Below are 25,851 nucleotides of genomic sequence, written 5' to 3' on the forward strand. Positions count from 1 at the left end.
CAAAGCAACAACTGGAGCAAAACTACTCCTGATAAGGAACGTGACAAAGGAATCCATACCCATTACGCAAGCAAAATGTTGGCCATCGATCGTTTTTTAAAAAACAAAGCTCACATTACATATGCATCATGCATTGTTCTTTATCATACATTCATTTACATTTTTCCATACGCCTCAGATCGTGAAACATAGGTCCCCCATCCAAGGTCCACTACACTCGGCTAAGATCAAGAATGGAGAACGAAGAGAGGGCCGCTCTAGAATCCCGCTACCAAAGTGAATTGGAATCTGTGAGAAATGAAGTTTCCCGGATGACCAATCTGCTTGAGCAACTTCTAAGAGCCAAGAACGGGGAGGGAACGTCTACCCAACCACCAATAGGAGCACCGCCAGCTCATGTCCCTGGGGTATCTCAGAACTTGGGGGCAGATTCAGTAACGGAGCAGCACTTTACACCTGCCATTCCCATCCAGCCCACTCAAGCTCACATCACCTTCGATTTAACAGCGGATGGGCCTTCCGATAATCGGTCCACTGGTTTTAAGAACGACGACAAGATATCCGCTTTGGAAGAAAGGTTAAGAGCAGTTGAGGGAAATGATTGGTTTGACCCCATGCGAGCTTCTGAAGTATGCTTGGTACCAAACATCATGGTACCAAAAGATTTTAGGATACCGGAGTTCATAAAGTACACTGGGTTGGAATGCCCAAACACTCACCTTCGATCCTATTGCAACAAGATGGCTGAGGTGATCAATGATGATAAGTTGCTGATCTATTTTTTCCAAGACAGTCTAGCGGGGTCTGCACTAAGCTGGTACATGAGGTTGGATAATGCCAAAATCAAGAAATGGAAGGATTTGGTGGAAGCTTTCCTTAAGCAGTACAAGTTCAACTTGGAAATTGCTCCGGATCGAACGAGCCTTATGTCAATGGAAAAGAGAAGCCAAGAGTCGGTAAGGGCTTATGCGCAAAGATGGAGGGATGAGGCAACACATGTGCAACCCCCTTTGATAGAGACGGAGATGGTGACTTTGTTTGCCAATACCTTCAAGACACCTTACTACGAGCATTTAATGGGTAGCTCATCTCAGCATTTCTATGATGCTGTACGCGTGGCAGAAAGAATAGAACAAGGGATTAAAGCTGGGCGCATAACGGAGCCTTTAGAGAAGAAAGGTTTCGTAGGAAGGAAAAGGGAAGGAGACGTTAACAACTTGGAAGGCGGATATAAAGACAAAAAAGTAAATTACCAAAACCCACAAATGCCTACCCATCAATTCGCCAACATGAACTTTACCAAACCTTTTAACACCAATCGAACAAATCCCCAGCCAAACAACCAAAACAACCACCAAAGGCCATATGCAGGATACACTTCGGAGCAGCTGCCTCCATTACCCATGCCTTTAAAGGACTTGTACGCTAAATTGCTGAGCATTGGGCACATAGCTCCGATCCTTCTACCGCCAATCCAACCGCCTTTTCCCATATGGTACAAACCAGATTTAACTTGCGAATACCATGCTGGTAATCCGGGGCACGGAATTGAAACCTGTTACGCCTTTAAAAGGAGGTTGTTAGAGCTTATCAAGAGGGGGTGGGTATCTTTCGAAGACATGCCCAACATCAATTCAAATCCATTGCCTAATCATGCCACAAGTAATAGTGGAGTGGGCATGATAGAAGTTGGGAATCAAGGCAAGGCGTTGAAGGTATCCATGAAGAAGTTGTACGACATGTTGGTACAATCAGGATTTTTAGAGATAAAGGTTGAAGGCCATTTGGAGGGATGTGACTATTGTGAGTTCCATGGTAGAGAGGGACATCATATTGAGGACTGCATCGAGTTTCGCGAGAGGATTGCAAAAATGATGATAAGGGGAGAGTTGAGGATCGAACCCCTAGAGGGCAGTCGTGACGTGAGTATGATGGAAGGTCAAGATAAAATGTCAGGAGTATGTAGGGTCCAATCAACAGTTAATGGGCCTCCAAAGTTAATCTTGGCTAAACCTTCCTACACAAAAGGAAATCACAATGCCATGCCTTATAATTATGGTTATGCCTCCAACATTCAAGCCCCTCTTCCTTTGTTCCAAAATGAGATCAGTGGGTTAACTCGGAGTGGCCGGTGCTTCACGCCCGAGGAGTTGAGGAAAGCAAAAGGCAAAGAAGTGGTAGATCTTGACAAAGCACTAGAAGTTAATAAGCCGGTAACTGAAGAGGAGTCGAATGAATTTTTGAAGTTGATAAAGCATAGCGAATATTGCATAGTAGATCAACTAAAAAAGACTCCAGCAAGAATTTCCCTTATGTCCTTGATACTCAGCTCTGAGCCGCATCGAAACGCTTTACAAAAGGTATTGAATGAGGCGTATGTGCCCCAAGACATTGAACAGAAAACCATGGAGCATCTAGTGGGAAGAATCCATGCAACTAATTACCTGTACTTCACAGCTGATGAGCTTGATGCTGAAGGTACCGGACATAACAAGCCTTTATACATTACTGTTAGGTGCAAAGACTGCCTCATAGGAAAGGTACTCGTTGATAATGGCTCAGCTCTTAACGTGTTGCCAAAACACATGCTGGAAGAGATGCCAATTGATGAATCTCATATGAAGCCGAGTACTATGATGGCCAGAGCATATGACGGCTCACCTAGGCCAATAATTGGGACTTTAGAAGTGGAGCTGTATGTGGGGCCACAAATGTTCTTAGTGACCTTTCAAGTTATGGATATCCACCCTTCTTATAGTATGTTGTTAGGAAGACCTTGGATTCATGCGGCTGGGGCGGTAACTTCATCATTACACCAATGCTTGAAGTATATCATGAATGGGATATTGGTAACTGTCAAAGCTGAGGAGACAGTATCCCTGATGAAGAATGTGGCCATACCTTTCATCGAGGCGGAGGATCGCGAGGATAACAATATCCACGCTTTTGAGATTGTGAACACTGATTGGGTACCTGAGAACACAGTACTAAGAAGGCCAAGGATCTCAGAAGCAGCAAGGATGGCAGCTCAATGCTTCTTAGAACGCGGGATCCCATTTCAGTATAACCCTATCACTAGGGTACCAGAAAGGGTTAATTCGATAAAGATGAAAGGTGTTGATCAAAGATTTGGGCTGGGGTATAAACCTAAAAAAGTGGATCATCAATGGGCTGCTCGTCGAAGAAGGGAAAGAAGAATTGCTAGGATTGAAGGAAGAGATCCTAAAGAAGAAAAGCTGGAAATCCCTCCCCTTAGAGTGTCGTTCCCAAGAGCTGCATATGTAATGCAACCCGATGAAAGAGCAGAAAGCCTTGGTCAAGAACTGTCAAATATGAGCATAAACACCTTGGAGGAGAATAAGGTGGAAGGAGGTGGCATGAAGACGGTAGCGGGAAAGAAAGATGAAGCACTACCACAACTAACTATCCACACTTTGGAAGAAGTATCTGCTAAGACCTTTGTACGAAAGCTGGCCGAAGGCGAGAAGTTTCAAAACTGGGTGACTCAAGAAGCCCCAGTAGTATTTAAAATGTAAACCAACTTTGTTGCCTTAACATGCTTTTGTCATTGCTTTTGTTTGCTTTATTTTCCTGGTTGACAATCGAGGCTCATGATGTCAATCAGATTTTGTCGTTGTCATTGAGCCCACCTTTGATTTAAATGATGAGATCATGCGTTTTCCAAATTTATCTCTTTATTCGTGCATTTACACCAAACACTTTCCGCTTTCAGGAACTCTGAAAGTGGATCTTCCACAACATCACATACACTTAGCATCAAGAATGAATGGCCAAACTTTAACGAACATGTGATCACTATGGAAGAAGAAGAATGGGATGAAAGCAATATTAGGGAATTTACAAAGTTAGTAGAGCTATATGAACAAACTTGGGAACCAGCTACAGAAGAACTAGAAACCATAAACGTGGGTAGCGATCAGATTAAAAGAGAGTTGAAAATAGGGACCTTAATCACTCCTGAGGAAAGAGCAGAGGTAATTGCCCTATTACAAGAATATGCAGATGTTTTTGCTTGGTCTTACGAGGATATGCCTGGTTTGGATAGAAATATTGTCGTACATAAGATACCGCTGGAGGAAGGTTGTAAACCAGTCAAACAGAAGTTGAGGAGAGCCCACCCGGATATTTGGATCAAAGTTAAGGCAGAACTTGAAAAACAGTGGAATGCAGGCTTTCTAGAAGTAGTTAAATACCCACAATGGGTATCCAACATTGTTGTCGTGCCAAAGAAAGAAGGAAAGATTAGAGTTTGTGTGGACTTCCGAAATTTGAACAAAGCTAGCCCTAAAGATGATTTTCCTCTGCCACATATAGATGTTCTGGTCGACAATGCTGCACGTAGTTCCACATATTCCTTTATGGATGGTTTCTCGGGATACAACCAGATAAAGATGGCTCTAGAAGATAAGGCGAAAACAACTTTTGTTACACCGTGGGGAACCTATTGCTACAAGGTTATGCCATTTGGTCTGAAAAATGCAGGAGCCACCTATCAGAGGGCCATGGTAACTCTGTTCCATGATATGATGCACAAGGAAATTGAGGTGTATGTAGATGATATGATTGCCAAGTCCAAGAAGGGAGAAGATCATGTAAAGGTTCTGAGGAAGTTATTTGAGCGTTTGAGGAAGTACGAACTAAAGCTCAACCCGGCAAAATGTTCTTTTGGAGTTAAGTCTGGAAAGCTGCTAGGATTTGTGGTAAGTGACAAAGGTATAGAGGTGGATCCTGATAAAGTGAAGGCCATCCAATCCATGCCATCCCCAAAGACAGAGAAGGAGGTGAGGGGATTCTTGGGAAGATTAAACTATATTGCCAGATTTATAGCTCAACTAACCACAACATGTGAACCCGTCTTCCGGCTATTGAGGAAAAAGAATCCTGGGATTTGGAATGAGGAGTGTGAGGAGGCATTCAATAAAATCAAGCAATATTTACAAAGTCCGCCCTTGCTTGTTCCTCCTATATCAGGAAGGCCTTTAATATTGTATCTAACAGTAACTGAAACAGCTATGGGATGTGTATTGGGTCAGCATGATGAAACCGGAAGGAAGGAAAGGGCTATTTATTACCTGAGTAAGAAGTTCACCGAATGTGAGTCTAGATACACGGTGATAGAAAAACTCTGTTGTGCATTGGTATGGGCGACAAAAAGATTACGACATTACATGTTGTATCACACCACTTTGTTGATTTCAAAAGTGGATCCACTAAGGTACATCTGTGACAAGCCCTATCTCTCAAGCCGAATTGCAAGGTGGCAGGTTTTGTTGTCAGAATATGACATAGTATATATGACAAGGAAAGCCGTGAAGGGGAGCGCGATTGCCGACCACCTGGCTGATAATGCTGTTGAAGATTATGAGCCATTGGATTTTGATTTCCCTGATGAAAATGTATTATCAATAGCTGGAGAAGAAGAGAAGACAGATTGGTGGACCATGTTTTTTGATGGAGCAGTGAATGTTTATGGTAATGGGGCCGGCGCGGTAATAATCTCTCCTGACCAGAAGCAGTATCCGGTTTCAGTTAAATTGTATTTTGAATGCACCAATAATACAGCTGAATATGAGGCTTGTATCCTGGGTTTAGAAGCTGCGTTAGAGCTGAAGATCAGAAAGATAGATGTATATGGTGACTCAATGTTGATTATCTGTCAGGTGAAAGGAGAATGGCAAACCAAGGAAGAAAAGTTGAGGCCGTACCAGGAATATTTATCCGCACTGTCAGAAGAATTCGAAGAGATAAGATTCACCCATCTAGGAAGAGAAGGGAACCATTTTGCGGATGCTTTGGCCACGTTGGCTGCTATGGCTACAATTGATCTCGGGCATAAGGTACATCCTGTACACATAGACATCAGAAATAACCCAGCTTACTGTTGCTCGATTGAGGGAGAGGTAGATGGAAAGCCTTGGTACTACGATATCAAGAATTTTGTGCAAAATCAGGAATATCCAGTGGGAGCTTCGAAGATGGATGAGAAAACCCTAAGAAGGTTGGCCATGGATTTCTACCTCGACGGAGAGATTCTGTATAAAAGATCATTTGACGGAACCTTGCTAAGGTGTTTGAATGAGACAGAGGCTAAAAATGCTTTACGGGAGGTACATGAAGGAGTTTGCTCAACTCATGCTAACGGCCATATGGTAGCAAGAAAAATACAAAGGGCTGGTTATTTCTAGATGACACTAGAGAAAGACTGCATCGACTATGTCAGGAAATGTCACAAATGTCAAGTGCATAGTGATAAGGTCAATGCGCCCCCGACTCCTTTGATTAATCTAGCATCTCCCTGGCCATTTGCAATGTGGGGGATTGATGTGACTGGACCTGTTAACCCAAAAGCTAGCAATGGGCATAGATTCATACTCGTAGCTATTGACTACTTCACGAAATGGGTAAAAGCCAGTTCATACGCCCATGTAACACAGAAAGTGGTGAAGAGGTTTATAGAAAAAGACTTGATTTGTCGTTATGGTCCACCAGAAAAGATAGTGACCGATAATGCACAGAATTTCAACGGCAAAATGATCATGGAGCTCTGTACCAAATGGAAAATCAAGCATTCAAATTCCTCACCATATAGGCCCAAGATGAATGGTGCCGTAGAAGCAGCCAACAAAAACATCAAGAAAATTATCCAGAAAATGGTAGTCACTTACAAGGATTGGCATGAGATGTTGCCGTTTGCTCTCCACGCATATCGCACTGCAATAAGGACCTCAACAGGAACTACTCCATATGCTCTGGTATATGGAATGGAGGCGGTGATGCCTTTGGAAGTAGAAATCCCTTCGTTGAGGGTGTTGATGGATTCAGAATTAGAAGAGACTGAATGGGCCAAAGTAAGATATGAACAATTGAACCTGATCAGTGAAAAGAGGTTGGCTGCAATTTGTCATCATCAACTCTACCAGAAAAGGATGGCCAAGACATATGACAAGAAGGTTAGACCTCGCGTGTTCCAAGAAGGAGATCTAGTGCTGAAGAAACTATTGTCTTTACCAGGAGAAGATCAAAGCAAATGGGCCCCAAATTATGAAGGTCCTTATGTAGTGAAGAAGGCTTTCTCAGGAGGAGCTCTGAAGTTGTCTAGAATGGATGGAGAAGATCTAGCTAGACCTGTGAATTCTGACTCTGTAAAGAAATATTATGTCTAATGTGTTCAGTTTCCTCCCAAAATAAATAAAGTGAAGTTTGGCCATGATTTCTTTGTGTAAAGAACTTTTTTTTTTTCTCATTACATTGATCTCACAGCACTTAATTCGTTTATTTTCAAAAAATCTTGGAAGATTTGGCTTTGCGCATGATTACAAGGAATGCATCATAAAATGCTCACAGATGAAGTTTAAGCATTTCCCGTTGAGAGGTGACCAAACCAAACAAACCCCAAAGCAAACCCTGAGATAAAACCTTGTCCCTGATAGCATTTTGAATTGTATGGACAAAAGGTTAGGTGATCATCTTTGTAATCACTCGTATGTTTTCCTTTCGAGATAAGAACAAGGTTTATCAATCCTAACAATGTGCGTCTTGAAATGAGGAAAGGCCATCTTTGTCATCCCTTCACTTTCTAAAGATTTCATCCTTTGTAATACCCATTTGAGCCGGATTGAGTTTCTTCCTTATGAAAACCTGACTAAGACCACACCCCTCACTGGGGGCAATGAGAGATCTTTTGTTAGAAAGATGAAGACAATTGTAGGAAAAAGAAAGGGATAAAGAATGGAAGCCCAACATTGGAGAAGACAATAAGAAGAAAAGGGAGAAGGAATTTGAGCAAATTACAAAAATATATATATATATAAAAAAAAAAGGGCTTGGATTTTTGAAAGTCAGAACCCAACCCTTGGGGGCATCAAAAAAAAAAAGGGAGAAAGGGGGAAAAAGGAATAAAGAAAGAAGATGATGGTTTGATAATGCTTTGAGACTGAGATGAGGATCCTTAAACAAGCTTCTCCAAACGTAACCTATGAGACAGTTTCACAAAGAACAAAAGATAGAAGAAGGGTGGTCCTAAGTCTTTAAACCCTCAAACACTGTTGAGCCTTAAAGCATCCTTTTCTTTCATAACCCATAGACGTAGCCTACATTACAAGCCTTTAGAAGTCCTTTCTGATCAAGCGCACATAACTTGGGTTAATAAACGATGGTCTTATAACTCACAGGATTTAACAAATGAGTGATAATCCGCTTTTGTCCATGCAAGAAAAAAGCTAATATGAGACATTTCCCTTTCCTACACAGCCTTTACAAATAATTAATCAAAACCTGTTGAAAAGATTAAACAGGAGGTCACCTTTGAAAAAAAAAAAAAAAAAAAAAGCCAACCAACCTAAAGACAAACCGCATTCCAGAAACCAATAAAACCCTCAATGAGATTTGCTTAAAAGAGTTTTCGATGCGTATGTTGAAAGTTTCAGTTGTCATGAACAAATTCAAGTCGTTTAGAGATTCTTTTTTGGGAAAGATTCTTTTTTTGTGCTGGAACAAAAAAAAAAAAAAAAAAAAACACCAAAAAACCCTTAATTTGAGAAAGCCAAATTAAAGCATTGACAAGAGCATGATAAGAGGGGCAATGGCAAATCATGCATTTTTGGAAAAGGGTCACCTAACGGAAAAGGTCAGGGATTTCTTCCCTAAAAAGTGATGGGTAGAAGAGACAACATGGGAAATGGATCCAGCATGCCATTTCGAGCACGATCGTATTAAGAGAGAGTTTCAGAAAATTGAAGGAAGTGATGGGACCTATGTTTCCAAACCAGGTAAGGATGCATACATAAGCATTGCATCAAACATTTTTGTTGATTTGTTATAGGAAAAATTCCCAATATAGTCCAGCAAGATTAGGGACAAAGAAAGAATCTTTGAGTCGATGAACAATGAAGAATCATGGTTTGGACCCTGGAACGGGAGGAAGATGAGATAAATCCTAACATTAGGGAAATCTCAAAGAAATAAGAAGATCAATGAAGAAGAGTCTTCAATTCGAACCCTATTATCGTGAAGAAGAAACATTTTTGGTTAAAGGGGATTGCCAGAAGGGATCTCAGTTTAACCACCACATGAAGATTTTAGCTTTGGTTGAAGGGAGTCGCCAGGTGGGATTCTAGGTTGACCTAGCAACACACAGATTTTGGTTCTGGTTGAAGGGGATCGGCGAAGGGATCTCAGTTCAGCTTAACCACACAAATTTTGGTTCTAGTTAAAGGGGATCGGCGAAGGGATCTCAGTTTAGCTTAACCACACAGGTTCTGGTTGAAGGGGATCGGCGAAGGGATCTCAGTTCAGCCCAAACCGCAAAGATTTTGGCTCTGGTTGAAGGGAATCGGCGAAGGGATCTCAGTTCAGCTCAACCACAAAGATTTTGGCTCTGGTTAAAGGGGATCGGCGAAGGGATCTCAGTTTAGCCTAGCCACGAAGAGACTTTGGTTATGGTTAAAGGGGATCAGCGAAGGGATCTCAGTTTAACCTAACTGCAAAGGATTTTGGTTTTAGTTGAAGGGGATCGGCGAAGGGATCTCAGTTTAGCTTAACCACACATAGACTTTGGTTCTGGTTAAAGGGGATCGGCGAAGGGATCTCAGTTTAGCCTAACTGCAAAGGATTTTGGTTCTGGTTAGAGGGGATTGGCGAAAGGAATCTCAGTCTATCCTAACCACACAGGTTCGGGTTGAAGGGGATCGGCGAAGGGATCTCAGTTCAGCTCAACCACAAAGATTTTGGCTCTGGTTAAAGGGGATCGGCGAAGGGATCTCAGTTTAGCCTAGCCACGAAGAGACTTTGGTTATGGTTAAAGGTGATCGGCGAAGGGATCTCAGTTTAACCTAACTGCAAAGGATTTTGGTTCTAGTTGAAGGGGATCGGCGAAGGGGCTTCAGTTCAGCTTAACCACACAGATTTTGGTTCTAGTTAAAGGGGATCGGCGAAGGGATCTCAGTTTAGCCTAACTGCAAAGGATTTTTGGTTCTGGTTAGAGGGGATCGGCGAAGGGATCTCAGTTTTAGCCCAACCACACACAGGACTTAGGGTCCGGTTGAAATTTTAGGTCAACTAAATTTCGAGAAGACCAGTTTCGGAAGACCAATTTTGTTTATCTTTACAACACTTACTACGCAAAATCTTTGCTCTGTAAGCATTGTAAAGAGGGGGCAACTGTTGTAACCCATTTTTTTGGGTCCCCGCACAAAATACAAAAAAATCAAAGTATTATCAAAATAATAGCAGTGAAAAGAGGATGTCAAAGCGCCCAGAAAACGGTCAAAAATTAGTTGAGGAGGTTCAAAAATACAAAGATTGAAATTTGACAGTTTATCATTGACCGGTGAGAGTCCTATCGATAAAGAAATTTTATTTGAGGAAGAAATGTACAAAATCAGATGTTTATGGACTCAATTAAATTTTATTGAAGGTTTAATTGAATTTACGGAGGGTTTGATCGCAAGAAAATTGATTTTTAAGTCAATTTGGGTTTTATTTGGAAGAAATTAAAGTTCTGGGGTCAAATTATAATTTTTGAGAGTTGATTTGGTCAAATCAGGGGCTTAATTGCATATATATTGAAGTCTGGTGGCCAATTAGGGACTCGATTGAAGAAATCCAAAACCAAGGACCATAGTGAAAAAGCGCGCAAAGTGAAGGGCTGATTTGAAATTGAACTCTTTTTGGCGCCAGTTTTTGTTTAAATGAAATGGCGCGTTTTGGTCAAAACGGCGCCGTTTCATGCGTTTCACTGCCAAAAAAAAAAAAGGGAAGCAAACGGTGCCGTTTTGAACGGCACCATAAGCCTTCTTCTTCCCCTGGACACGCAGAGAACAGGGGAAGAAGAAGCATTTTCCCTCCCATTTTTTATCCTTTATCTCTCTCCCAAAACCCAAAAAAAACCAACGCCCCGACTTGTCCCTTCACTGACACCACCACGCCCTCACGCCAAAAGGGCCATACCCTGCAGAGTGCAGAGGCAGGGGCGGCTGTGCAGTAGCCGCCCCCCCATGCTGCCACCATGCCCTGCCATGAGAAGGCAGGGCAGGGTGGCCCTCACTCCCTCTGCCTATAAATACAGAGGGAGTGCAGGACAAAAGGAGGAGGAAAAAAGGAGGAAAGAGAGGGAGAGCTGGAAGTATTTTTGTTTTGAAGAAAGAGGAGGGAAACCGAGAGAGAGAAACCGACTGGGTAGAGAGAGAGACGACCGAAACTGAGAAACACAAAAAACAGGGGAATATCGGCTGGGGAAATTGAGAGAGACAGACGGGGAGAAGAGAGGAAAAGAACAGAAGGGATAAACCAGCGGAGAAGGAAACGCCGACTGGTGTCACTGCACCGTGGAGAAGAAGCGCCGCTGCTGTCACTGGGTCTCACCGTCATCGCCACCGCAGCGCCACCGAGAACAGCCACCGTTACCGTCAGCTCAGCCATCCGAGATCGTCGCCTCAGGTAAATTCCCTTCCCCTCCATAGCCGCCGGTCATCAGTCATCTTCTTGCTTGCAGAACGTGCACTGTGCACGTTCTGCATGCAAGAAGAAGCTAATTAATTCACTGGTTACTGTGCTCATGCACAGTAACCAGTCATGGTTTTTTTATTTCTTCAGTGGGCTGGAACATCAGCCCACACGGCTGGGCTGAGTCCAGCCCCTTTTTACTTTGGGCTGGAACATCAGCCCAGCCCGCGCGGCTAGGCTGAGTCCAGCCCCTTTTTGCTTTGGGCTGGAACATCAGCCCAGCCCGCGCAGCTGGGCTGAGTCCAGCCCTGTTTTCTGCAGGCTGGAACATCAGCCCAGCCCACGCGGCTGGGCTGAGTCCAGCCTTGTGGCTGGGCCAATATAAGCCCAGCCCAGTCCATTTTTCTTTTTTTATATATATATATATATATATATATTTGAAAATTGTGATTTTTCCACCGATTTTCTACGTCATTTCGACTAATATTGGTCTGTATTTTTATATCTTAAAAATACAAATCCGGTATTAAAAATACCCGGTTTTAAAAATAAAATAAAAAAAAAACTTTTGTTTTCATGCATACGGCCAAGTCTCTCAAAACTAAAAAAAATTTGATACAACAAAGAGAAAAAAAATATATATATATATGTTATTTTAGCATGCATTTTGGCTTTAATAACCAGTTTATTAAAGTCATGAGAACTTGGCCAATATTTCAAAAAAATCAAAAATATTTTTGTTTTGTTTTAATATCTGGGATTACGAATTTATACGTAAAACGTATTCCTGATATAAAAAAAAGGTGGTTCTTTTATAGACATTAGACCGGTTAAGTTTCACCCTCATAAGATAAGAACCTCCTTACTAAGGAGGGCTTTTCTTGAACCATAGACGGACCAACAGGATAAAAACTTTAGATTTTCATCAGACAATAAAACAATGCAGCTTACCTTAGGTAGGGCGTATTTGGGGTGCTAATACCTTCCCTTTACGCAATCAGTCTCCGTACCCGATCTCTGAGACCAGTTAGGGTTCCTAGTGACTATAATACTAGGTGGCGACTCCTATTCCATTTTCTCACCGCTAAGAGACAAAGAATTCCTTGTCTCCTAACATTTACCAGAATTATATCCCCATACGTTAAGGGTGGACGATCGCCGCGACGTCGACACGTGCGACATAAATAATGATTACTTTTTTAAAATTTATTTTAAATTTTATAATTTTAAAACTTTGAACTAGTTGAAGTATCCAAAACTGAAATCATAATTACTTTTTTAAAAATTATTTTAAATTTTATAATTTTAAAACATTTAAACTATCCTTTAAGAATCCAAAACAGAAATCAAACTTACTTTTTTAAAAAAAAAATTAAAATTTTCTAATTTTAAAATTTTGAACTACTTGAAGTATCCAAAACCGAAATCATAACAATTTTTTTTAAAATTTTTTTAGATTTTATAATTTTAAAACTTTGAACTACTTGAAAAATATAAAACAGAAATCATAATTAGTTTTTTTAAATTTCTTTTAAATTTTATAATTTTAAAATTTTACACTATACTTGAAGTATCCAAAACAGAAATCCTAATCACTTTTTTAAAATTTCTTTTAAATTTTATAATTTTAAAACATTTAAACTATCCTTCAAGAATCCAAAACAAAAATCGTACTTATTTTTTGAATTAGTTTTTAAAATTTTATAATTTTAAAACATTGAACTACTTGAAGTATCCAAGACATAAATCATAATTACTTTTTTAAAATTTCTTTTAAATTTTATAATTTTAAAACTTTGAACTATACTTGAAGTATCCAAAACAGAAATCGAAATTAATTTTTTAATTTATTTTAAATTTTATAATTTCAAAACATTTAAACTATTCTTGAAGAATACAAAACCCAAATCCTAATTAATGTTTTGTTAAAAAAAATTTAAACTTTATAATTATAAACTATGATATACTTGAAGTATCCAAAACAGAAATTCTAATTACTTTTTTTTTTAAATTTCTTTTAAATTTTATAATTTTAAAATTTTGAATTATACTGGAAGTATCCAAAACAGAAATCCTAATTACTTTTTTTTTAAATTGCTTTTAAATTTTATAATTTAAAAACATTTAAACTATCCTTCAAGAATCCAAAATAGAAATCATAATTACATTTAAAAAAAAATTTATTTCAAATTTTCTAATTTTAAAACTTTGAACTACTTGAAGTATACAAAACCGAAATCATAACTACTTTTTTTAAATTTATTTTAAATATTATAATTTTAAAACTTTGAAATACTTGAAGTATCTAAAACAGAAATCATAATTACTTGTTTTAAATTTCTTTTAAATTTTATAATTTGAAAAGTTTCAACTATGCTTGAAGTATCATAAAGGGAAATCATAATTAATTTTTTAAAATCTCTTTTAAATTTTATAATTTGAAAAGTTTCAACTATGCTTGAAGTATCATAAAGGGAAATCATAATTAATTTTTTAAAATTTCTTTTAAATTTTATAATTTTAAAAGTTTCAACTATGCTTGAAGTATCATAAAGGGAAATCATAATTAATTTTTTAAAATTTATTTTATATTTTGTAATTTTAAAACATTTAAGATATCCAAGAAGAATCCAAAACAGAAATCCAAATAACATTTATAAAATTTCTTTTAAATTTTACAATTTTAAAACTTTGAACTATAATTAAAATATCCAAAACAGAAATTATAATTACTTTTTTTAAATTTATTTTAAATTTATAATTTTAAAACATTGAACTATACTTGAAGTATCCAAATCAGAAATCATAATTACTTTTTTAAAATTTTATAATTTTAAAACTTTGAATTATGCTTGACCTATCCACAACAGAAATCATAATTACTTTTTTTAAAATTTTATTTTAAATTTTATAATTTTAAAAGTTTCAACTATGCTAGAAGTATCATAAATAGAAATCATAATTAATTTTTTAAAATTTCTTTTATATTTTATAATTTTAAAACATTTTAACTATCCTTCAAGAATCCAAAACAGAAATCATAATTTATTTTTTAAAAATTTTAAATTTTAAAACATTGAACTACTTGAAGTAACCAAAACTGAAATCATAATTACTTATTTAAAAATTATTTTAAATTTTATAATTTTAAAACATTTCAACTATACTTGAAGTATCCAAATCAGAAAACATAATTACTTTTTTTAAATTTTATAATTTTAAAAATTTGAACTATATTTGACCTATTTAAAACAGAAATCATAATTATTATATTTTTAAATTTATTTTAAATTTTATAATTTTAAAAGTTTCAACTATGCTTGAAGTATCATAAAGAGAAATCATAATTAATGTTTTAAAATTTCTTTTACATTTTATAATTTTAAAACATTTAAAATATCATTCAAAAATTCAAAACATAAATCATAATTTTTTTAAAAAAATTCTTTTAGATTTTATAATTTTAAAACTTTGAACTACTTGAAGTATCCAAAACATAAATCATAATTACTTTTTTTAAAATTTATTTTAAATTTTATAATTTTAAAACTTTCAACTGCTTGAAGTATCAAAAAGAGAAATCATAATTACTCCTTTTAAATTTCTTTTAAATTTTATAATTTTAAAACTTTCAACTATGTTTGAAGTATCAAAAAGAGAAATCATAATTAATTTTTTAAAATTTATTTTAAATTTTATAATTTTAAAACTTTGAACTACTTGAAGTATCGAAAATAGAAATCATAATTACTTTTTTTAAATTAATTTTAAAGTTTATAATTTTAAAACTTTGAACTACTTGAAGTATCGAAAATTGAAATCATAATTACTTTTTTTAAAATTTCTTTTAAAGTTTATAATTTTAAAAGTTTGAATTATACTTGAAGTATCCAAAACTGAAATCCTAATCACTTTCTTAAAATTTCTTTTAAATTTTAGAAATTTAAAACATTTAAACTATCCTTCAAGAATCCAAAATAGAAATCATAATTACTTTTTCTAAAATTTATTTTAAATTTTATAATATCAAAATATTGAACTATACTTGAAGTATCCAAATCAGAAATCATAATTACTTTTTTTAAATTTTATAATTTTAAAACTTTTAACTATGCTTGACCTATCCAAAACAAAAATTATCATTACTTTTTTTTTAATTTCTTTTAAATTTTACAATTTTAATACTTTGAACTATACTTGAAGTGTCCATAAAAAAAATCATAAATTATTTTTTTAAATTTCTTTTAAATTTTATATTTTTAAAACATTTAAACTATCCTTATGGAATCTTAAACAAAAATCCTAATTACTTTTTTTTTAATTTCTTTCAAATTTTATAATTTTAAAACATTTAAACTATCCTTGAAGAATCCAAAATAAAATTAATTGCTATTTTTAAAATTTATTTCAAATTTTCTAATTTTAAAACTTTGAACTAGTTGAAGTATCCAAAACTGAAATCATAATTACTTTTTTTAAAATTATTTTAAATTTTATAATTTTAAAACATTTAAACTATCCTTCAAGAATCCAAAACAGAAATCATACCTACTTTTTTTAAAACTTTTTTAAAATTTTCTAATTTTAAAACTTTGAACTACTTGAAGTATCCAAAACCGAAATCATAACAATTTTTTAATTTTTTTTTTTAGATTTTATAATTTTAAAACTTTGAACTACTTGAAGTATCTAAAACAGAAATCATAATTAGTTTTTTTAAATTTCTTTTAAATTTTATAATTTTAAAATTTTACACTATACTTGAAGTATCCAAAACAGAAATTCTAATCACTTTTTTAAAATTTCTTTTAAATTTTATAATTTTAAAATATTTAAACTATCCTTCAAGAATCCAAAACAGAAATCGTAATTATTTTTTTAAATTTTTTTTAAATTTTATAATTTTAAAACTTTGAACTACTTGAAGTATCCAAGACATAAATCATAATTACTTTTTTAAAATTTCTTTTAAATTTTATAATTTTAAAACTTTGAACTACACTTGAAGTATCTAAAACAGAAATCGAAATTAATTTTTTTAATTTATTTTAAATTTTATAATTTCATAAGATTTAAACTATTCTTGAAGAATACAAAACCCAAATCCTAATTAATGTTTTTTTAAAAAAATTTAAACTTTATAATTATAAACTATAATATACTTGAATTATCCAAAACAGAAATCATAATTATTTTTTTAAAATTTCTTTTAAATTTTATAATTTTAAAATTTTAAATTATACTTGAAGTATCCAGAACAGAAATCCTAATTACTTTTTTTAAAATTTCTTTTAAATTTTATAATTTGAAAACATTTAAACTATCCTTCAAGAATCCAAAATAGAAATCATAATTACTTTTTTAAAAAAATTTATTTCAAATTTTCTAATTTTAAAACTTTGAACTACTTGAAGTATCCAAAACCGAAATGATAACTACTTTTTTTAAATTTATTTTAAATATTATAATTTTAAAACTTTGAACTACTTGAAGTATCTAAAACAGAAATCATAATTAATTTTTTTAAAATTTATTTTAAATTTTATAATTTTAAAAGTTTCAACTATGCTTGAAGTATCATAAAGAGAAATCAAAATTAATGTTTTAAAATTTCTTTTAAATTTTGTAATTTTAAAACATTTAAACTATCATTCAAGAATCAAAAACAGAAATCAAAATTACTTTTTTTAAAATTTCTTTTATATTTTATAATTTTAAAACTTTGAACTACTTGAAGTATCCAAAACTTAAATCATAATTACTTTTTTTAAATTTATTTTAAATTTTATAATTTTAAAACTTTGAACTACTTGAAGTATCCAAAACTTAAATTATAATTACTTTTTTTTAAATTTATTTTAAATTTTATAATTTTAAAACTTTGAACTACTTGAAGTATATAAAACAAAAATCATAATTACTTGTTTTAAATTTCTTTTAAATTTTATAATTTGAAAAGTTTCAACTATGCTTGAAGTATCATAAAGGGAAATTATAATTAATTTTTTAAAATCTCTTTTAAATTTTATAATTTTAAAAGTTTCAACTATGCTTGAAGTATCATAAAGGGAAATCATAATTAATTTTTTAAAATTTCTTTTAAATTTTATAATTTTAAAAGTTTCAACTATGCTTGAAGTATCATAAAGGGAAATCATAATTAATTTTTTAAAATTTCTTTTATATTTTGTAATTTTAAAACATTTAAGATATCCAAGAAGAATCCAAAACAGAAATCCAGATAACATTTATAAAATTTCTTTTAAATTTTACAATTTTAAAACTTTGAACTATACTTAAAATATCCAAAACAGAAATTATAATTACTTTTTTAAAAATTTATTTTAAATTTTATAATTTTAAAACATTGAACTATACTTGAAGAATCCAAATCAGAAATCATTATTTCTTTTTTTAAAATTTTATAATTTTAAAACCTTGAACTATGCTTGACCTATCCAAAACAGAAATCATAATTACTTTTTTTAAAATTTTATTTAAAATTTTATAATTTTAAAAGTTTCAACTATGCTTGAAGTATCATAAATAGAAATCATAATTAATTTTTTAAAATTTCTTTTATATTTTATAATTTTAAAACATTTAAACCATCCTTCAAGAATCCAAAACAGAAATCATAATTCATTTTTTAAAAATTTTAAATTTTAAAACATTGAACTACTTGAAGTAACCAAAACTGAAATCATAATTACTTTTTTAAAATTTATTTTAAAGTTTATAATTTTAAAACATTTCAACTATACTTGAAGTATCCAAATCAGAAATCATAATTACTTTTTTTAAATTTTATAATTTTAAAACTTTGAACTATACTTGACCTATCTAAAACAGAAATCATAATTACATTTTTTTAAAATTTATTTTAAATTTTATAATTTTAAAAGTTTCAACTATGCTTGAAGTATCATAAAGAGAAATCATAATTAATTTTTTAAAATTTCTTTTACATTTTATAATTTTAAAATATTTAAACTATCCTTCAAGAATTCAAAACAGAAATCATATTTTTTTTTAAAATTTCTTTTAAATTTTATAATTTTTAAACTTTGAACTACTTGAAGTATCCAAAACATAAATCATGATTACTTTTTTTAAATTTATTTTAAATTTTATAATTTTAAAACTTTCAACTGCTTGAAGTATCAAAAAGAGAAATCATAATTACTCCTTTTAAATTTCTTTTAAATTTTATAATTTTAAAACTTTCAACTATGCTTGAAGTTTCAAAAAGTAAAATCATAATTAATTTTTTTTAAAATTCCTTTCAAATTTTATAATTTTAAAACATTTCAACTATCCTTAAATAATTTAAAACAGAAATCATAATTTTTTTTTAAATTTATTTTAAATTTTATAATTTTAAAACTTTCAACTACTTGAATTATCGAAAATAGAAATCATAATTATTTTTTTTTAAATTTCTTTTAAAGTTTATAATTTTAAAATTTTAAACTATACTTGAAGTATCCAAAACAGAAATCATAATTACTTTTTTTAAATTTCTTTTAAATTTAATAACTTTAAAACATTTTAACTATCCTTGAAGAATCCGAAACAAAAATCATAATTAATTTTTTAAAAATTTCTTTTAAATTTTATAATTTTAAACTTTGAACTATGCTTGACATATACAAAACAGAAATCATAATTATTTTTTTAAAATTTCTTTTCAATTTTATAATTTTAAAACTTTGAAACTATCCTTGTGGAACCCAAAACAGAAATCCTAATTACTTTCTTAAAATTTCTTTTAAATTTTATAATTTTAAAACTTTGAACTACACTAGAAGTATCCATAACAGAAATCATAATTACTTTTTTTAAATTTTATAATTTTAAAATTTTGAACTATACTTGAAGCATCTACAACAGAAATCCTAATCACTTTTTTAAAATTTCTTTTAAATTTTATAATTTTAAAACATTTAAACTATCATTCAAGAATCCAAAACAGAAATCATAATTACTTTTTTTAAAATTTATTTTAAATTTTATAATTTTAAAAGTTTCAACTATGCTTGAAGTATCATAAAGAGAAATCAAAATTAATTTTTTTAAATTTCTTTTAAATTTAATAACTTTAAAACATTTTAATTATCCTTGAAGAATCCGAAACAATAATCATAATTAATTTTTTAAAAATTTCTTTTAAATTTTATAATTTTAAACTTTGAACTATACTTGACATATACAAAACAGAAATCATAATTATTTTTTTAAAATTTCTTTTCAATTTTATAATTTTAAAACTTTGAAACTATCCTTGTGGAATCCAAAACAGAAATCCTAATTATTTTCTTAAAATTTCTTTTAAATTTTATAATTTTAAAACTTTGAACTACAATAGAAGTATCCATAACAGAAATCATAATTAATTTTTTTAAATTTCATTTAAATTTTATAATTTTAAAACTTTGAACTATACTTGAAGTATCCAAAACAGAAATCATAATGTTTTTTTAAATTTGTTTGAAATTTAATAACTTTAAAACATTTTAACTATCCTTGAAGAATCCAAAACAAAAATCATAATTAATTTTTTAAATTTTTTTTAAAATTTTATAATTTTAAAACATTTAAACTATCATTCAAGAATCCAAAACAGAAATCATAATTACTTTTTTTTTAAAATTTCTTTTAAATTTTATAATTTTAAAACTTTGAACTACTTGAAGTATCCAAAACATAAATCATAATTATTTTTTTAAATTTATTTTAAATTTTATAATTTTAAAACTTTCAACTGCTTGAATTATCAAAAAGAGAAATCATAATTAATTTTTTTAAAATTTCTTTTAAAGTTTATAATTTTAAAACTTTCAACTATGCTTGAAGTATCATAAAGGGAAATCATAATTAATTTTTTAAAATCTCTTTTAAATTTTATAATTTTAAAAGTTTCAACTATGCTTGAAGTATCATAAAGGGAAATCATAATTAATTTTTTAAAATTTATTTTATATTTTGTAATTTTAAAACATTTAAGATATCCAAGAAGAATCCAAAACAGAAATCCAAATAACATTTATAAAATTTCTTTTAAATTTTACAATTTTAAAACTTTGAACTATACTTAAAATATCCAAAACAGAAATTATAATTACTTTTTTTAAAATTTATTTTAAATTTTATAATTTTAAAACATTGAACTATACTTGAAGAATCCAAATCAGAAATCATTATTTCTTTTTTTAAAATTTTATAATTTTAAAACCTTGAACTATGCTTGACCTATCCAAAACAGAAATCATAATTACTTTTTTTAAAATTTTATTTAAAATTTTATAATTTTAAAAGTTTCAACTATGCTTGAAGTATCATAAATAGAAATCATAATTAATTTTTTAAAATTTCTTTTATATTTTATAATTTTAAAACATTTAAACCATCCTTCAAGAATCCAAAACAGAAATCATAATTCATTTTTTAAAAATTTTAAATTTTAAAACATTGAACTACTTGAAGTAACCAAAACTGAAATCATAATTACTTTTTTAAAATTTATTTTAAATTTTATAATTTTAAAACTTTCAACTACTTGAATTATCGAAAATAGAAATCATAATTATTTTTTTTAAAATTTCTTTTAAAGTTTATAATTTTAAAATTTTAAACTATACTTGAAGTATCCAAAACAGAAATCATAATTACTTTTTTAAAATTTCTTTTAAATTTAATAACTTTAAAACATTTTAACTATCCTTGAAGAATCCGAAACAAAAATCATAATTAATTTTTTAAAAATTTCTTTTAAATTTTATAATTTTAAACTTTGAACTATGCTTGACATATACAAAACAGAAATCATAATTATTTTTTTAAAATTTCTTTTCAATTTTATAATTTTAAAACTTTGAAACTATCCTTGTGGAACCCAAAACAGAAATCCTAATTACTTTCTTAAAATTTCTTTTAAATTTTATAATTTTAAAACTTTGAACTACACTAGAAGTATCCATAACAGAAATCATAATTACTTTTTTAAATTTTATAATTTTAAAATTTTGAACTATACTTGAAGCATCTACAACAGAAATCCTAATCACTTTTTTAAAATTTCTTTTAAATTTTATAATTTTAAAACATTTAAACTATCATTCAAGAATCCAAAACAGAAATCATAATTACTTTTTTTAAAATTTATTTTAAATTTTATAATTTTAAAAGTTTCAACTATGCTTGAAGTATCATAAAGAGAAATCAAAATTAATTTTTTTAAATTTCTTTTAAATTTAATAACTTTAAAACATTTTAATTATCCTTGAAGAATCCGAAACAATAATCATAATTAATTTTTTAAAAATTTCTTTTAAATTTTATAATTTTAAACTTTGAACTATACTTGACATATACAAAACAGAAATCATAATTATTTTTTTAAAATTTCTTTTCAATTTTATAATTTTAAAACTTTGAAACTATCCTTGTGGAATCCAAAACAGAAATCCTAATTATTTTCTTAAAATTTCTTTTAAATTTTATAATTTTAAAACTTTGAACTACAATAGAAGTATCCATAACAGAAATCATAATTAATTTTTTTAAATTTCATTTAAATTTTATAATTTTAAAACTTTGAACTATACTTGAAGTATCCAAAACAGAAATCATAATGTTTTTTTAAATTTGTTTGAAATTTAATAACTTTAAAACATTTTAACTATCCTTGAAGAATCCAAAACAAAAATCATAATTAATTTTTTAAATTTTTTTTAAAATTTTATAATTTTAAAACATTTAAACTATCATTCAAGAATCCAAAACAGAAATCATAATTACTTTTTTTTTAAAATTTCTTTTAAATTTTATAATTTTAAAACTTTGAACTACTTGAAGTATCCAAAACATAAATCATAATTATTTTTTTAAATTTATTTTAAATTTTATAATTTTAAAACTTTCAACTGCTTGAATTATCAAAAAGAGAAATCATAATTAATTTTTTTAAAATTTCTTTTAAAGTTTATAATTTTAAAACTTTCAACTATGCTTGAAGTATGAAAAAGAGAAATCATAATTAATTTTTTAAAATTTCTTTTAAATTTTATAATTTTAAAACATTTCAATTATCCTTGAATAATCTAAAATAGAAATCATAATTCCTTTTTTTAAAATTTATTTTAAATTTTATAATTTTAAAACTTTGAACTACTTGAAGTATCTAAAACAGAAATCATAATTACTTTTTTTAAATATCTTTTAAATTTGATAATTTGAAAACTTTCAACTATGCTTGAAGTATCATAAATAGAAATCGTAATTAATTTTTTAAAATTTATTTTAAATTTTATAATTTAAAAACATTTAAACTATTCTTGAAGAATTCATATCAGAAATCATAATTACTTTTTTTAAATTTATTTTAAATTTTATAATTTTAAACTTTGAACTATGCTTGACATATACAAAACAAAAATTATAATTATTTTTTTAAATTTCTTTTCAATTTTATAATTTTAGAACTTTTAAACTATCCTTGTGGAATTCAAAATAGAAATCATAATTACTTTCTTAAAATTTCTTTTAAATTTTATAATTTTTTAAAACTTTGAAGTACACTTGAAGTATCCATAACAGAAATCATAAATATTTTTTTTAAATTTCTTTAAAATTTCATATTTTTAAAACATTTAAACTATCCTTGAAGAATTTAAAACAGAAATCATAATTACTTTTTTTAAATTTCTTTTAAATTTTATATTTTAAAAACATTTAAACTATCCTTAAAGAATCTAAAATAGAAATCCTAATTACTTTAAAATATTTGGTATATAATATTTGGTATAATGGGTATAAACGGAGATTTTAAAAATGTTCGATATAATGGGTTAAATATTAATGAAAAGATATAGAAAATAATAAAATTATTAGTAATGATTTTAAGTGATAATTAAAAAATAATTTAATTTTTATTTTGAATAAAAATGGAAGAGAAATTAAAAAGAGATTAATGTTGCATGGAGGTACTTAGCCCTCCCTTAATTAACCCCTCAACAAAAAAGAAAAAGAATTTATAAGGATAACATTTAACATGCTTTAACCCCATATCAATTAAACACCCCGTAAAGATTGATACTTCATTAAATTATTCACTAAACAATTCCTAAGAGACCATTTACAAAATGGATAACATGCATGCAGATGAATTGGTAGTAAGGAACCGTTTATTTTATGAAAAGTTGGTTTTTAAAAAATTAATTTATAAATTTTTCATTATTTGTTTACTTGATTAATAAAAAATACTTTTTAGTTAAAGAGATATTTGACTGTGTTTTATGAAAATATTTTCCTTTTATTTAGTTGGAATAAAATTTTTAAAAGTTTTAAAAAATTCAAAATTGTTCTTTGTTGATCATATCAACTTTTATCCTCAATTGTTTTTATTACTATATATTTTATTTTGAATTATTTTTTAATTTTTTTAATTTTATCGCTTAGAATTTTATTTTTATATCAACTTTGGTTCTTTTTTATTGTTCTTTTTTTATATTTTTTTAATTGAAATTTTTTATCTATCAGATTTAGTTCCTATTTTTTTATTACTATTTATTTTATTTGAAATAATTTATGAAATAATAATTTTTTTTAATTCATCATCATTCAACTTTTTTATCATTTAAATTTGATTCTTATTTTTTTTATTACTATCTATTTTATTTAAAATAATTTATAATTTTTTTTTAAAATTTTATCCTAATTCACTCAACAAATCTAGAAAAAAAGCTGTATTTGAAAAACAGTTATATATGCACACGACCAAGTCAGAGAGAAAATCAAGCCAGCCCACTACCCAACATTCTCTACGACTCGCTCCTGATAATCCTCTCAACTCGATCTCTCTTTCTCTGTATATATATATATATATATATATATATATATATATATATATATATATATATATATAACAGGCTTAAACTTCACTATTTACCTTTTAAGTTGCATTAATATTTTCTCAAACCAAAAAAGGGAAAAAAAAACCCTCAAGAATGGCATCTGATCTCTTCAATGGTTCATGCAAAGTCTTCCTCTCGTTGATTATCTTCTCCTCCATTTTTCAGTTCTGCTTTGTTATTTCCACCGAGTTTCTTGTAGGAGGTCAGGATGGTTGGACTATTCCTAAGAAAGATAGCCAAATGTACATTGACTGGGCCTCCAAAAATAGGTTTAAAGTTGACGACACCGTTCGTAAGTACCTGTTTTTTTTTTTTTCCCTACTTAATATCGTGCTAAGAGCAATGCTAATAAAGAGAAGTGGTTTATGCTTAAAAATGAATATTTCAGAATTCAAGTACAACAAAGACTCAGTTTTGGTAGTGACTGAGGAAGAGTACCAAAAATGCCGATCTGCTCATCCCTTATTCTTCTCCAACAATGGGGACTCTGTTTTCAAGTTGGACCGACCTGGTTTGTTCTATTTCATCAGTGGAGTTGCTGGGCATTGTGAGAGAGGGCAGAAGATGATCATCAAAGTGTTGGAGCTAGAAACCCCACCCCAGTCCGCAAATGACACCAGCCCACCAGATCATACCAATAAGAAAAATGGTGCTGTTCAAATGCCTCCTGCCATTATACCACCCATCATCGTTCTTCCTAGCTTGTTTTTTCTAGGTTTTCTCTTTGTTTAATGTTATGGTATCCTTGTTTTGTTATAATAATTTCTTTCGGTGGTTATGAACGAAGCATGAGACTAAAATTTGTTTTGCTGCCTTTATTTATTTTTAGTGATTATATATTTTTAATGTATTAGACCATTTATTTATTTGTTAAAAGTCCTCTCTACGGTATAGAAGTATTACACTTGGACAGGTAATTGGGAACTAAATTATAAATTTAATTTTGTTAAAAAAATAGGAATTTTCATTCATTGATATAGTATCTAAATGATAAAAAAAAATTATTGCGACATGTTAGTAAACCAGTACTTAACATTTTGGTTTCGGTAGTGCCTCAAGAATGTCATAAATAAAATAGAATTAAATTTTAGAAAGAAATGCACAAATTAAATGACAATTTCTCAATGTAAAAAATACATCATTGAATGAAGATTTTGTGTGTTTGGTATTAAGATAATTGTTTTGGTTATAATTTTAAAAATATATATTTTAGTTTTTATTAAACTCAAGTTTTTACTATAATTTAAATTAAAATACAAGTTTAAATAATAAAAACAAAATAATTTTTAAAGTTGTGGTTAATTTAAAAAAAATTCAATCACACCATTATGTTCTCTTAGCCTTTAGTGTCTCTTTAAATTAGCCAAGAAACCCTCGCCATGAGTCTGCATAGTTCCCGAGACACTTTTTAACCATTACATTTAAGCTATTAATATTTATTATGCGCTCCACACAGTGTTAATAATATTTTATT

General features: G+C 29.7%; 2 protein-coding genes across 2 annotated transcripts; both read left to right on the top strand.

Annotated features, from left to right (window-relative positions):
- The first annotated feature begins 233 nt into the window (after positions 1 to 233).
- On the top strand, positions 234 to 7,197 carry LOC112326064 (uncharacterized). The gene is given in 2 exon segments (XM_052447667.1): positions 234 to 3,532; positions 3,734 to 7,197. Coding segments are annotated over 2 exon segments (6,750 nt in total). The 3' UTR covers positions 7,185 to 7,197.
- Positions 7,198 to 24,395: 17,198 nt separating this feature from the next.
- On the top strand, positions 24,396 to 25,223 carry LOC18105683 (mavicyanin). The gene is made up of 2 exons (XM_006374275.3): positions 24,396 to 24,669; positions 24,766 to 25,223. The coding sequence occupies exons 1-2, from the start codon at positions 24,471 to 24,473 to the stop codon at positions 25,107 to 25,109; spliced, it is 543 nt and encodes a 180-aa protein (XP_006374337.1). The 5' UTR covers positions 24,396 to 24,470; the 3' UTR covers positions 25,110 to 25,223.
- The last annotated feature ends 628 nt before the right edge of the window (positions 25,224 to 25,851 follow it).

This window comes from Populus trichocarpa, chromosome 15, assembly GCF_000002775.5.
Source record: "Populus trichocarpa isolate Nisqually-1 chromosome 15, P.trichocarpa_v4.1, whole genome shotgun sequence".
Taxonomy (NCBI): Eukaryota; Viridiplantae; Streptophyta; class Magnoliopsida; order Malpighiales; family Salicaceae; genus Populus; species Populus trichocarpa.

What these genes read in the sequence shown, in the direction of transcription:
- LOC18105683 (XM_006374275.3), top strand. Translation starts at nt 24,471, where the DNA reads ATGGCATCTGATCTCTTCAATGGTTCATGCAAAGTCTTCCTCTCGTTG. An exon ending in TAAAGTTGACGACACCGTTC is followed by an intron (nt 24,670 to 24,765) that starts GTAAGTACCTGT and finishes TGAATATTTCAG; the next exon opens with AATTCAAGTACAACAAAGAC.